Genomic DNA, 15,199 nt, shown 5'->3' on the forward strand with positions numbered 1-15,199 from the left:
AGAAACACAAATCATAATATGACTCTTTTAAGTCAAATAAGCGTTTTATTTGGAGCAAGTGCTTGTCAACAACTAGTTTGACACAAACAAATCAATAAATATGATCTGGTTCTCAGCAGTATTTAATTTAGGGGGCAGTGAACATGTTTTGTCCCCTTGGGGGGGCATGAAAGAAAATAATTGAGAACCACTGCCATTGCCTACAAAAGTGTTTCCTATTATGCAAAACCAACTTTTCTTACCTGTGAGTACCTGTTTTTGTGTGTTTGGACCCCAATAACCGTGGAGGCATGGCAGTGATATTTCTAAAACAATATTGCCTTCTTCCAAAGCTCCTACAAACTGAGCCGATTGGAATTTGAGACTTCAGTGACGTATTTTGCTTGAGACAGCGGATATCTTAATATACAGTATGGTAGAGGTTTACCCAAAGAGCTTTGCGTGAGTCTGCCATCTTTAATTCGTTTTAGTCAGTAAGTTCCTTATTCTTCTCTATCCTCTTGTTGCAGGGCAGACCGGCTCGTACATGCACATGCATGCCAAAATCCCCAGTCGTTATCATTTATAATAGAAAGTAGTGTAGTGTATAGTTCTAACTTATATCTGTCAGTAGACTTGATATGGAAGCACTTAAACCTACAACATGGCTGACGGGATGGACACGCAGTGGAAAGGGGCTTGGCATGGAGGAGGGCACGTAAATAAGACCGCCCGCAAAATGGCGCATTCTAAAGGGACAGTCAGATAGAGCGGCTTGAAGATGGTCTGTAAAACACAACGCGCCTGATTTACTAAAATCCAAATCCCACGTGGTAAAAAGCGTGTGCAATCTAAAACATAGGGTGTACTATTAGAGGGCGTCTTGCGTATGATTTACTAAAACTGTGTGTGCAATTGTAAAGTGGTGCAGACTGCCTTATTTAAATGAGGATTTACTGTGGACTATAAAGGGCATCACCATGGAGACATACACTCTCATTTACTGCACATTCATGTTATCATGCTCCTAACTGTGGCAATTTGCCATGTTTTTAAACATGCAGAAGGCATGTACCACTTTTTATGGGCAATTTTGCAGAAGTCCTGCAATGCATCTACAATAAAACCTTCAGCAGTTTTTTTAAATGCTGAAGGTGCACTAATTGGTGAGAGGCTGCATTTACTCTGCTCAAGACGCAAAAAAAATGCATACCTAAAGAAGAAACATTTTTAATAATATATATTCAATGGGGAAAAACGAACATCATTAAAAAAAAATACTAAAGGACACCAAAACGCATCAATTACATTTGTTTTATTTAATCATCCCCTTAAGTCCTCTTACAGCTATGAAATTATAAAATGATATTGCTGAAAAGACAATATGTCAATTTTTTTTTTATTTCTGACAGTCCACCAAAATAAAGGAGGACTCGCGTCTGTCGATCCTACAAGCGGAACTGTCAGTTTGCGCGTCCTCTCACACATGCTAAATAAAATGCTAAACAGTGCTCGCAATATGGTGATGAGTGTTGATAAATCACATTGCATGTGCTGAACAATTATATTTGCATCTTCTCCTTCCAGTATTATGCGTGTTTTGATGATCAGCATATATTTTGCATATTAATGAAGACAGATGCAAAATGGATTGCATGCCTCAATCTGCTCACTAAACAGACACAATCCACTTAGCACAAGCAAAGCTGATCTACTAAATGTGTGCAATCAGGTTTGCACCTGTTTTAGGACACACAAACCGCTAGTAAATCAGGCCCAAAATGTGCAAAATTTGGACCAAATCATCACCGTTACATGTTATACAGTATAAACCACGAGGAAGTGTTTTAAATGTAGAAACAACATTTTAATCAGACTACATTAGAAGGCTTTTTTTTGTTGAATGCAAAATTTAGACGACTGTCCAATGAAGAACTTAGCTTTTTCCTACCCCAGAAATGTGTTTAACCACGAAGCCTTTTAAAATGGCTTAGAAAAAACAAGATTTCAAGTCTAAGTTGCAACACGTAACAATAAGAGGAAATTGCTGCTCAGCAAGTTCCGCACAGCTTAAGGTTAGTGGATCAAAAATTGAAGTGTGCCTTTTACTCACACAACACATAAACCACAACATGAAATTGTGTTGTTTGTTTTGCATCACATCTTGTGGCAGGGAAAATCCAACTTGAAGACCCAAAACGGCTTTTGTTTTGTAACCATGGCTCTTTTAGAGAGGGTGGTTTCAGATGGTAGATATCATGATAGTCTTTGAAGGTCAGTAATGATAAGATGGCTAGGTGTGAAAAACAGATAAAAATGGAAAAGCTGGGTCTTTTCAGCTTTGTGAACTATTTGTGTTATTCGTCACATCTGTCGTAAGGCGTCTGATTTCAGTGCTCACGCAATTTTGCACAACACTTCCAGCAAATGCAGGCCGTTTCAACACATTGACTCCATGGTTACTTTTCTATTGCGTCTATTCTAATTTTGAAATGTTTTCCTTTGAATTTCTGCAATAGGAGTCATGTCTGACGTGACTAAAGTTGTCGGTAGAAATACAATCATTAGACTTAATAATTTGTAGTAATTAGGGCTGTCTTTAAATAGTCTGAGATTCGACGATTCAAATCGGAGGAGTCTGGTTCGACTATCAACCTCGCAGTCGAATCGTCTGATATTAACAGCCCCCCGATCTCCCATCCGTAGGAGAAAGGCAAGTACCTGCTGAGACCCAGATGTGTTGGGATGGTGGACCAATTGCGTTGATCTCTTCTTTAAATATTAGTAAAAGACTTATGTGCAGAAAAATAGTTTTCAGAGATAATTCATTTCTGATTTCAATTTTGGCTGTCACACAAAAGAGCGCTCGCTGTTTCCGGTCAGTGCTTCCCGACACGGTTTCCTGGTGTGACGTCACATAATCAGCTGCAGCTACATATTCAGGATGTTTCTACATGTGGGACGTGATCAAGGCTCATCGGGACACGCCGCTGTCAGACACAACTCGCTGTGCCATCACGTGCCTCTCTCCGGTCGCGATCGGCCCGCTGGAAATTGGACACGACGCTGCCTGGGATGCTCCGGCTCGCCCCTGAGGTGTAACACTTCTTTTGCTGGTTCACATGCAGAAACTGTGTTAGGACTTTTACTTTTAATATTTAGTCTTGTTTGGTGTCTTCTTGGTGCTGCACCAGAGCGGGAACCTCACAAACTGTTGTTTAACCTTTTATTGAGGCGGAAAAGTCAGAAATCAGATCTTTGTTTGTTCACTTTAATGAAAGTTTAGCTGCATTCCTTTTATATTTATCTTTAATCAACTTTAGTACGTGCTAGAGAGCATATATGTGACCCCTAGTGACCAGTCCGTATACAATCCTACCCCACATACCATAATTTATTTCTCCTTAAAAAAACTACTGTGGATTCCACTGATCGTCAACGACGGGCAAAATCTAACGTATCATATAAAAATTTAGTCAAAACAGCCCGAGTAATAATCTTTATGCTTAACCCAACATTACAGATTCCAGTTTTTCTGTTGTTTCCTGGCCAGAATGCGACATTATGAGGTCAGAATATACAACCACAAATGCAGACCTTCCAACATGTATGTGTTTTTTATACTTGACACACATTTAGAATTTTGAATATGCTTCTATCTTGGGGCCTTATTTTTTAAAAGTGTGCATGGATTACAACATAATACATTGCGTTAGCACAAACCTCAAAGGGTACATACCCACACAATATATTTGATTTATAAAACCATGCTGCTCACACTTGTTCGCACTCATCTCATTATCAATCAAACCTGCAGTGTGCACAGAAGAGTTCCACCTTGTTGTCCTCCCACTACTCCTTACACAATTATAAGTGGTAATGCTAATTAGCTTATGAAAATGTTAAAAACAATGTTTTTAAAGGATTACATGTTGGACTGTCATAGATGGACTTGGCGACTCCGAAGAAGAAGGCAATATTTACAGAACGGACTTTCCTGGAAAAAGATTCCTAAGCGGGCCTAAATTACAGCGGAGGAGGAGACGCTACCTCTCCTTCAGCAGCGTCGCTTTCAATAGCACACACACCAACGGCCTTTCCACGCGTCCCCTCCCTTTCTCCCTCTGCCTGCACCTTTCTCTCCTTTCGCCAGCTGCTCATTTGCAGATGACAATGTAAGAGTGGATTTTACTTTTTAAAACGTTTATTTTTATAGCAATATGGTTGTACTGCTCCCCCTCGGGAGGGCTCGCTTCACTATTTGAGAAGAACTTTCTGAGGTAATTGACTCAAAAAATGCTCCAGCCTTAGTAAAGTAAGGCTCCACTTTTCCAAAAATGTGCTAGCCTGATGCTAATATACGTACATTGGCTTTACTGTTGACGTTGTACTGATTAGCATTAGCTATTTTACATAGCGATTTTAGCACCTCCCAATTTGTTAATGAAAACTACAACTAAGATGCACGATACAGTCAAACAGCTGATGCGTAATAAGTATCATACTTAAAGTATTAACATTTTTTATGCATTGACTGAACTGACTAGCCAACACACCATACACTATACACTACTGCCATCTTAGACTTGCAACTGTAATCGATACTCAGAGATGTGATAATAAAACAAGATTTAACAACTGGAATATCAGTTAAATATTTTTTTATTGATTAAAAACTTGTATTCACACAAAAAGACCGAAAATTGGTATCTTTGAGTACCGGTATCGATTCCCAGATACCGGTAATCGGTACACGGTACCCATCCCTAACCGAAACTGAGAACTGTTGCTGAAATTAAGAAAAACATGTTCACGTTTATTGCCAAGTCCTTGTCAAAATAGTGTAATGTAATTAGTAAGTAATGCATAGCAGAAATGTTATTATATAACACAAGTAGTCATGGTAAGCAATATTTTAACCTCCTGTGGGCAATTGGCATGCATTTGAAATTATTTCAATATAATATTGGCACAATAAATGTGGTTTTCGTAGTCAATACGATAAACATTCTATTGTACAACTATGTATATGATGCGTAAAATCAAAACATCGGCACTCCAACCGTGTTATAAACTCCCAAAGTCTAAACGTATTGAAAAAAAGGTGAATGTAATAATTGCGGAATTCACAACAGGATTTTTCCAATAAAATATTGTGCTGCAATTCATATTCTTCGGTCTTTAGTCTTAAAAAAATACTTTTTGTTCTTCTTCATTCTTTGGCTTTTCAAAGACGCACATCCCGATCTATTTATAAATTGTTATTATTCAATTACAAATGACTAAAATAAACAATACTTCAATGACCCACCAACCACATTAACATGTCAAATTTACCATAACTACAATAACACATTTCTACATTTGGATATTTATGCTCTAACAAATAAATCTGAGGAATATTTTTACTGTACATCGCTTGCATGTGTGTTTTTTTCATGTTGTAATGACACCATTTTTGCATGAGCTCTAAGCATGGTTGAAATTGTGTGTATGAATACACAACCTTTTCCGCATTACAATTTTCTATAAATATGATGAAAGTTCTTTACACACATTTGACCCCTAGTGACACAACTTTTTTGTGTGCAGCAACCTTTATAATGAGGCCTCTTGTACGCACGCTGTTGCATTTTGCCTATTTTATTTCGGAGATCAGTCTCTGAAACCTGGACTAAGCTCCTCTGTCGAGGCACCAGCAAACCATACACAGGCTCGCTCCTCCCCCTGCAAACTCTCTTGCATAGCGGAACATGAACCTTTAAAAAAAGTCTAACCTCACAGACTGAAAAGGCTGTGATTGCTTGGCTAGTAGAACATTTCTTGTGTGCAACCCACCTTCGCGAACGCCTTTTCCTCCTAGTCCGCATCAACATTTGCAAGAAATATGACTTTTGTAAGTGATGAAATAATTCCACCAAAAATAACACTTCCCTTTTTTTCTTTAAGTACCATCGCTTGCTAGACGAAGGAAGCTAACAAACTGAATAGTGGACAAGAGTTGTGGTTGCTCACACTCTGAAGTCTGCAAATGTGTCTTACCTTCTGCTGGGAAAAATACATCCCCATGTGCAGGAGGGGACATAGGGGTTTCTGGTTCAGATAACAGGTGCCGGCCTGTTCCTGAGGACTGCCGTGTCATAATCTGAGCAACCGTACGGGTCTTCCCTTGTGGCGATTCCCCAAGAAACACTGGGTTCTCATGGCCCTGAGCTTCACTGAACACACACAAAAAAAGAGATGTCCACATTCTCAAGGGTTGCTGAACGCTTTTAGATGTTTCATGCAATTATTTTAAAGCTTGGTTTGTACTCAGCATTAAACTGCTTTACTTAGCCACAAACACAGTGAGTAAGGAGATAGCACACTGCGATACATTCTGTATCAGAGCCATAATAATTCCAGAAGATGAAGGACTACTAATGGTAAACGTCATACTCTTGGCTGAATCTACAAATTGACTAACTACAAAAAAATAAAAATTCCACATGAAAGTAATTTAAAAAGATCAGATGTGTTAAGGAACATGTCCTGTGAGAACAGCTGTCGGGCAGACTGTGGGAAAACATACCTGTCCATTCTCACCAACTCTTGTGCACCTGGGGGAGGGAGGAAATAGGAAATAGGTTATTGTGAATCAACTGGAACAAAGTGGAGCAACGCATATGAACAGCTTTCCCACTGTGTGAAATACAGTTCATCTAACACTCAGACAGGAAATGTGTTTTCCGACAGAGCACTGTGATGAAAGTTATATAACATGTGTGCAATTTACATGTTATATGGAATTGTATGCATGTATGATTTAAATTGAACACATCATTGCTATGTTCGGATTCTGTAGCAAAATGATATGTACAATATAAAGTACCTTTTTACCGTTAAAGCAAAACGGGCAAATGAAATATTAGAAACCGCTCAAAGTATGACACAGTGCAACTGTACACCACAACACAATAATAAACACAGGACTTGAACTTCTAAAGCAGTGTGTCAAACGTACGGCTCGCTGGTCGGCTCAGGCCAGCAAACAAGTTTAAGGCGGTCAGTGAGATGAGTTTGCGAAGTATAAAGATAGGCTGAAATTTTTCATGAAAGAAACTGCTGTTTTAAATAAATCCACTGGACGTCGCAACAGCAATTCTGTTAGGCAAGCAAACAGTTTATCGGTGAATTGCACATGTGCAGTGTCTCTTTTCAGGATCCTAATCTGTGAGTGACCCAGAACAACTGAAGAAGAAGAAGACAAAGAACAGCGTCAGTGTCGTCAAAACAATTTTGACGCAGTCAAGAGTTCCCTTCTATTTTTTTCATGTCCACAGACATGGAAAGTGAAAAAGAAAAGAGACACCGCACGTGTGTAATGTACCACATCTCCAACCACTGAATGGGGATTAGAGAAAATAGTTTTCCACTCTCTGTTTTAATTCCTATTTTTGACTTTAACACATTAACAAATTCGGATAATGGATAACGATCATTTCCCGCTTTTTTTTATTACCAAACTAAAACCGGGGAAAATTGATTTTATGTTAAATATTTTTTCTATTTCAAATGAAAAGCGGATGGCTGAGACGTTCACTGACCGTATTTGATACCTAAAATAGTTGTATTATTTATTATCTATTCAGTATTTTGTTCAATCCAAGTTAGGCTGAGACTTAAATTTTAAATGGCGTTACAGATACACTACACTTAGGCAAAGTCTAAGTTCATTGTGTCCTTTGCTGTGTTTTTGAAACTGCACCAATTTTTTCCAAACATTTTCTACCAACTTGGAAGTGTTTTGTCAAGAGTATTATTTGTGATATGTAAATTTTCAGAATGTTCTTATTCTACTTTTGGCCAAAGTAAATCAAAGAAAATCTGAAGTTGTCCGGCCTACTTGGGATAAGATTTTCCTCCATGCGGCCCCTGAGCTTAAGTGAGTTTGACACCCATTTTGTATGTATTAAAACATGTACAAACTTGATAACACAAGCAAAGCACTTTTTTGCAATTTTGCCTATCGTTCACAACCATTATGAAAGACATGACGACGGATATATATATATTTTTTTAGTGCATTCTAAATATAAAATAAATGCGATGAAAAGCCAGTTTACAATGTAACCTATGGGAGCTGCTCTATTCTGCCTATTAAGCCCTTAAAACAACATCCAAACACCTCCTTTGAGGTTTTATATACATGATGTAAGTATTTATGTAATGTAGTAACGGGCACATTTTATAATAACATTTAATATTTACATATTTTGCCCTGCGATGAGGTGGAGACTTAGGAACAAGAAATGGATAGATGGGATTTACGTATTTTAATCATGTTAAGCATATGCGGCGCATTAATTTCAAAAACGCATCATGACGTTCGCTTTTTTTCTCTCCACTTGATCACTGATTACTACTCACTGGAGACTTAATGAGAGTCAACAAACATAATAAAACATCCCTTACTGTGCAATGTCTGCTGTCATTAAGATGCTGACTGATAAGAGTTTTGAGTTATTCCCGTTGAGATGACATAATTCTCTCTAAGAAAAGGGAGTGGAACCAAACATTTTTTCATGTTATTCTCGCCATGTCCGAGCCTAAATTGGCTGTCAAAGTGTATCAACTGGTCAGATTACGTCCTCGCATTTCTACTTTCAAAGTGATTATTTATGATCTCCAATAAAGCTTGACGAGCAAGGAAACAAGGAAGCAGCTGATCAGTCGATCATGTCAACATCGGCACGCATGCTTGTGACCACGGCGCCGCTATAAATAGTTTGTCTGCGTTAGCGCTTATCATAACAATATCATTAATATTTGGTTAATATTCCATCCATCCATCCGTCCATCTTCTTCCGCTTTTACGAGGTCGGGTCGCGGGGGCAGCAGCCTAAGCAGGGAAGCCCAGACTTTCCTCTCCCCAGCCACTTCGTCCAGCTCTTCCCGGGGGATCTCGAGGCGTTCCCAGGCCAGCCGGGAGACATAGTCTTCCCAACGTGTCCTGGGTCTTCCCCGTAACATTCTACCGGTGGGACGTGCCCTAAACACCTCCCTAGGGAGGCGTTCGGGTGGCATCCTGACCAGATGCCCGAACCACCCTCTTCTGGCTCCTCTCGATGTGGAGGAGCAGCGGCTTTACTTTGAGCTCCTCCCTGATGGCAGAGCTTCTCACCCTATCCCTAAGGGAGAGCCCCGCCACCCGGCGGAGGAAACTCATTTCGGCCGCTTGTACCCGTGATCATGTCCTTTCGGTCATAACCCAAAGCTCATGACCATAGGTGAGGATGGGAACGTAGATCGACTGGTAAACTGAGAGCTTTGCCTTCCGGCTCAGCTCCTTCTTCACCACAACTGATTGATACAGCGTCCGCATTACTAAAGACGCCTCACCGATCCGCCTGTCGATCTCACGATCCACTCTTCCCTCACTCGTGAACAAGACTCCTAGGTACTTGAACTCCTCCACTTGGGGCAGGGTCTCCTCCCCAACCCGGAGATGGCATTCCACCCTTTTCCGGGCGAGAACCATGGACTCGGACTTGGAGGTGCTGATTCTCATCCCAGTCGCTTCACACTCGGCTGCGAACCGAATATTGGTTGATATTCAATTCAGAAAATGTAAATTAGGTATTTTGGATGTTTTTTATTGGGTTTTATGGGCAGAACAGAGGACCTCCCATTGGCTCCGCTGTAAGCAGACTTTTATTTACGTTTATTTACTAGTTAGACTGCATTAAAACCAAATACAACTGTCGTCATGTCTTTCATATTGATTGTAAACGATAGGAACAATTCCAAAAAAAGTGCAGTTCCCATTTAGGTGAGCAAAATAAGGAGCGCAATCCATTTAGCGTGTCCTAATATATGCTGATCAGCAGAACAATATACAATACTGGGATGAGAAAATGCAAATATAATTATTTAGCGCATGCAGTATGATTTATCAAGACTGAAAAGTGTTCTGTGGCCACAATCTGCACCAGTTATCAATTGTACACACAGTTTTAATAGCTCACACTTAACACGCCCACTAATGGTACATGCAATTTTGTATTATACACTCCCTATTTAGTGCGTGATATTTGGATTTTAGTACCGGTAGATCGAGCCCGTAATGTTCAATGAATGCCTCTCAATGCCCTGTGTCATTGAAAAACAACGCACTAGTGTGACGGTTTTTGTTTGTAAATCTGCTGAAGACTAAAACTTACAAAAACTGAATACAATTTTCCCATAAGAAATTTTGATATGTCTGCACACTAACTAGTTTTGATACATGCAATGTTTGGCCATACGATAAAGGGGTAAACCGGTAAAGTTTTGGCAAAAAATGTTCAACAACCAAATCATATAAAAAGTGGGGCATACCAAAACCGGGGTAACTCAGTATTAGATTTGTAGCAGCAGAATCGTTTTTTTTATTTTTCAGCTATTGCAGTGAATAGCATTAGATTATATAAATGCATGTAATGAAATATACCGTTCCTGCAAAAGTAAAATACGTACGTCTGTTTGACTGATTGTTCTGCCTCTGTCTGTAGACAAGTAGCAGAATAACAGGCATTGAAAGTAGAGCCAAGATGCAGGCTGCTATGGCCAAGGCGACAGGCACAGCCCCTGTGGATGGCGAAAATAGAATGTGAGTTACATGTTAAGTAAACTAAAACAAAATTACAAGTAAGTTGTTTTATAGGCTAGTTGCATACCTCCAGGTACTGTAATATCTGTGAATGAGCATTCTTGAGATCCATTTCTTCCTGTAAAGGGACGACAAATATGTTCTAATGCATTGTATTGCAGAATAAATAAATAGACATAATCATCCAAATGAATGTAGAACTCAAACACAGAACTTAATGCACTGACATCACATAATACATCAGTTTGCACAGGATCTAAGTGCATTTGTAAACGTTTGAGAGATTATATTTATAATAAAGTCAAACGATTTCGGTTTATGTGACGTCAGCTCACTTCCTGTTGTAGACACCTCCGTCCTTGTCATATTCCTCCATGTATAGATCGATAACATAACTAAGAGAGCGCAGCCTGTAGCTTCAATGAGCACAATTGAATAGTTTAGTTGCCTAGACAGCAATGTGTCTATACAAGTTAAGATCATTGGGGTATGAAATTTCTTAATGGGGAAAGATGTTAATATATTTTGTATTTATATTAGTATTTTAGATAGCTAGCGGGCTAGCGCGAGCTGGTCCGTGAGTTTATCAAAGTTCGGATTTCAATCACAGTATTTTGATTATTTTAATTAAAACTTGACAATGAGGAATACACAGCTAAACATACTACACTACACATTGTAGGTGAATACAAAAAAGCGTAGCTAACCACTAAGTTAGAGGTCCAGAAACTGGGGTGGCTGGATTGATACAAATATCGACAGTAACGATACCAAGTTATCAGTGATACTACAGTAGATCAATATTTTTTACCATCAATGTCATTTTTGTTATTGTTTACAAACTCAGGAAATACGTTTTAGACAAAAGATGACTTTTAAGTGCAAATACCAAATGATTCAAATCAGAAACAAAAGTAGTTTTTGGATATGTTTAGTTATTTTGCACTTTTGATTTTATTTTTCCTTAAAATAATGTATGTAATAAAAGTAAGTGATTAAAATATTTAATTGATATCCTGTGTTTTTGACCAATTATAATTGTGATCAAAAATGTAATCAGTCATTGATGTTTCAACAGAAAGTAAACAACTATCAACAGTAAATTAACAAATAGAATAGTTTTGACAAAAAACTACAACTGGTAACGATGTAATATGATACCACATAGGTTAGCACCTTTGTAACACTTTTGGAAATGGTTCTATTATTATTTACGTATCCAATAATATATTGCGATATATATTGTTATCGCAGGAAGCTGATATATTTATAGCGGTATAGATTTTAGGACATATTGTCCATCCTTAGTGTTACAATAACATATTTTCCAATAACAAGAACGAATGTTAAAAGTGTGACACATGATGCACATCTGTGCTTCTATATTAACTATTGTAAAGAGTAAAGAATGTTCACAGGGAATCTACCTGAGTAGTACAGGAGAGTTTGAAAAAATCTACCGTATTTTCCGCACTTTAAGGCGCACCTAAAAACCTCAAATTTTCTCAAAAGCTGACAGTGCGCCTTATAATCCGGTGCGCCTTATATTTGGACCAATATTGAGACACAACAGGTCTCGCAACTACGAGACCTTCTTCTATTAAGCGCTTCTTCTTCTACGGGGGAAAATAAAGTCGGCGGCTGCTTACCGTAGAAGAAGAAGCGCGCGGTGCATGCTGGGATATATGACTGCGCGAGGCGTGCAGTTTCATTTCCATTTGTGTGTTTATGTAAAGACCCCAAAATGGCTCCTATTAAGAGACACGCTCACGACGCAGAGTTTAAACTCAAGGCGATCAGTCACACAGTAGAACACGGGAAAAGAGCAGCAGCGGGCATGTTGGATGCCGTATTCACCCAACTGTTTAATTCGGACACTGAAGAAGAAGAATTCGAGGGATTCGTGGATGAGGAATAACTTAATAAAGTGAGCTTTACATGTTTATTTTGTGTGTTGTGTTGTGTGACATTAACGTTTGAGCAACGTTGAGTTATTGATATATTGTTATTGCTCTGCACTATTTCGAGTGTTACTATATTGTGATTGCACTAATGTTTGATTTACCGTAACAGTATCAGACTGTATTTTACGTGTTTATTGAATCGAGGAAAAGTTCCCCCCCACTATGTCACATAAATGTTGCACTACATGTTATACCTTGCTGTTAAAAGATAAACGAAATACCACGTCACTGACTTTACCTCGGGGAAAATAATAAAACAGCTGTTTATTCATTTTGGGAGTGAACGGAGTTGTCAGAACGCTGGTTTGTAATCTATTAATAAAGTTTGACTGACCTATCTGACTGTTGTGTTGACATTCCCTTTAGCGCAGCTCCATCTAATGGATGCATAACGTAACCCCAGCCTCTACTGTAGCGTCTATTCTATGCGCATTATAACGCGGTGCACCTTATAATGCGGTGCGCCTTATACAGTATATGAACAAAGTTTTAAAATAGGCCATTCATTGAAGGTGCGCCTTATAATCCGGTGCACCTTATAGTGCGGAAAATACGGTAATTAGAGAAACCAATTGAAAACAATCCGTGATACTGGAGGCTCCACTGTAATACCATGTTCGTGGTGACATACTTACGTGGTGTCACGTGCAGTATCAAATGGGCGTGGGCACGCTGCACATGTTTGTGGTCCTGCTGAAGGTCAAGGACCATACAGCAGTAACGACCCTGGTCAGCGAAGGTCACATTCTGCATTACCATCCAGAAGTTGCTGTTTGAAGTTCCAAATTTCAACCCGGCTGGCAAACTGTGGTTTCCATGCGTATGACCGTACGTCATGTGGCGTGGTCCCACCACTCGTGTGCAGTGTTGGTCAGTGTGTGGCGTGAAAAGCCAGGCATGCTTTAAGACGTCGGAGGGTGCCAAGGCAGTCCCTGTCTGAACACACTCAGGTGTGAATGTTGCTCCTTCTGGACAAGTCCAGAAAAGGTGAGTGGTGGAAATACCCAATGAGGACAGGGACTGGAATGTCTTGCTGGTAACTGGAAGGATAAAGCAAACGGAGAAGAAATTAAAATCAAATTAGACGTTGCAGCTGTTTTTTCCTTTCGACTACAGTATGTGCTGCTTGACTTTATTGTTCCCATTACAAATTGGAGGAATGAGGAAATGATGTGATCCTTAACTTACAAATGTTTAATGACTATCAGACATGAATGAGAAAAACATGTGGACAGTTATCTTTAGTACTTTTATTGATTAAAGGTTACATGACAATTTGAAACATGCCACCTTTACATCTTTATGTTTGCTCTGAGGATATAATTTAGCCCCAAAACCTGCCTGTTTCCACCAGTCAACACACAAATAATCACAATGCAAAACAAACAATAGCAGCTAGCATCTCCTGGGCATTACAAGACTTAAAGTACAACACTCCATGCACTATTTCAGTACATGACATACTTCCTGGTTTTTGTGAGCATTGGGTCTGAACAGCTCGCTTCCTGTTCCGTATATTTTTGGTTGTACTGGCACTGGCTAAAATAGATCCACCAAACAATACACTGCTCTTTAAAACATTAGGTACAGTTTTTTATTGACATCCAATGAACAAGCTGTGTCAAAGATTCTGCTTTTATTTAGGATGATATTGTACGGTTTAGTTTAACAGAGTGGGGTTCTAGTTTTCAGAGCTAAATGAGGTAGCCATAATACACGACTGCTATTATATCAAGGCCCTCTAAGAGGATCAATCAATTTCTCACATTTACTCACATTTACCTCCCTTTTTTTTTTTTTTACATTTAACACACGTTTCTCACATTTAACTCATTTTCATCAAATGTAAGTTTAAGTTAAATGTTGACTCTAAATGTTTAATCTAAATGTTAATTTTCAACTTAAATTTTGAATCTAAATGTGAGCGCTAAATGTTCAATCTAAACCTACATGTTAAATCTAAATATAAATGTTGAATCTAAATCCTAAATCTTAAATCTAAACCTAAATGTTTAATCTGAATCTAAATCTTAAATCTAAATGTGAGCGCTAAATGTTGAATCCAAGCTTATATGTTAAAGCAGCACTAAGTAACTTTTCAACCTTCATAAAATATGTGTATAACTTTTGGGATGATACATCGACTTACAACTAGTTGATTGACACCTCTGTCATGGCCTGAGGGGGTCTGTATCACTTTTACTGGCACTTACCAACTTTGAGGGGGGGTGGCAGGAACCCTCCCACACAGAAAACTAGAAATAACTTGCTTTACAGCATATGTTATTCCCCCTTTCCCCATTTTAAATATTCATGTTTACACTTGGCGAGAGATTTAGCGCTTGGATTTAGATTTAAGATTTACATTTAACATGTAGGTTTAGATTCAACATTTATATTTAGACTCAAGATTTAGATGTATTATTTATATAATGTATTATTTATATAATTTAATAATTAATTAAGATTTAATTGTAAAATTGTTGTTTAAATTTCATGTTTAGATTCGATTTTTAATCATATTCAAGATATAGATTTAGATGTAACATTAAGAGCAGGGCTGTTCAACTACATAATAGAGAGGGCTCCAGTTTCACATCGAAATGTGACTATGTTTCGTCAAAAA

General features: G+C 38.6%; 2 protein-coding genes across 4 annotated transcripts in view; one reads left to right on the forward strand and one right to left on the reverse strand.

Moving 5' to 3' along the window:
* Positions 1-15,199, forward strand: part of LOC133656978 (cadherin-23-like) — a gene marked incomplete at its 5' end in the record, with an annotated part of 55,974 nt that overhangs the window by 11,421 nt on the left and 29,354 nt on the right. The window lies entirely within an intron of this gene.
* vsir (V-set immunoregulatory receptor) overlaps positions 1-15,199 on the reverse strand; it is a 34,084-nt gene that overhangs the window by 2,862 nt on the left and 16,023 nt on the right. For all 3 annotated transcript variants that reach the window (XM_062058638.1, XM_062058639.1, XM_062058640.1), the window contains 5 exons: positions 13,209-13,613; positions 10,677-10,727; positions 10,477-10,587; positions 6,551-6,578; positions 6,022-6,197 (listed from right to left, as the gene is read on the reverse strand). In XM_062058638.1, coding sequence (XP_061914622.1) covers positions 6,022-6,197; positions 6,551-6,578; positions 10,477-10,587; positions 10,677-10,727; positions 13,209-13,613 — 771 coding nt within the window. The remainder of the gene's footprint in view (positions 1-6,021; positions 6,198-6,550; positions 6,579-10,476; positions 10,588-10,676; positions 10,728-13,208; positions 13,614-15,199) is intronic.

The sequence above is a fragment of the Entelurus aequoreus genome, linkage group LG09 (genome assembly GCF_033978785.1).
Source record: "Entelurus aequoreus isolate RoL-2023_Sb linkage group LG09, RoL_Eaeq_v1.1, whole genome shotgun sequence".
NCBI lineage: Eukaryota > Metazoa > Chordata > Actinopteri > Syngnathiformes > Syngnathidae > Entelurus > Entelurus aequoreus.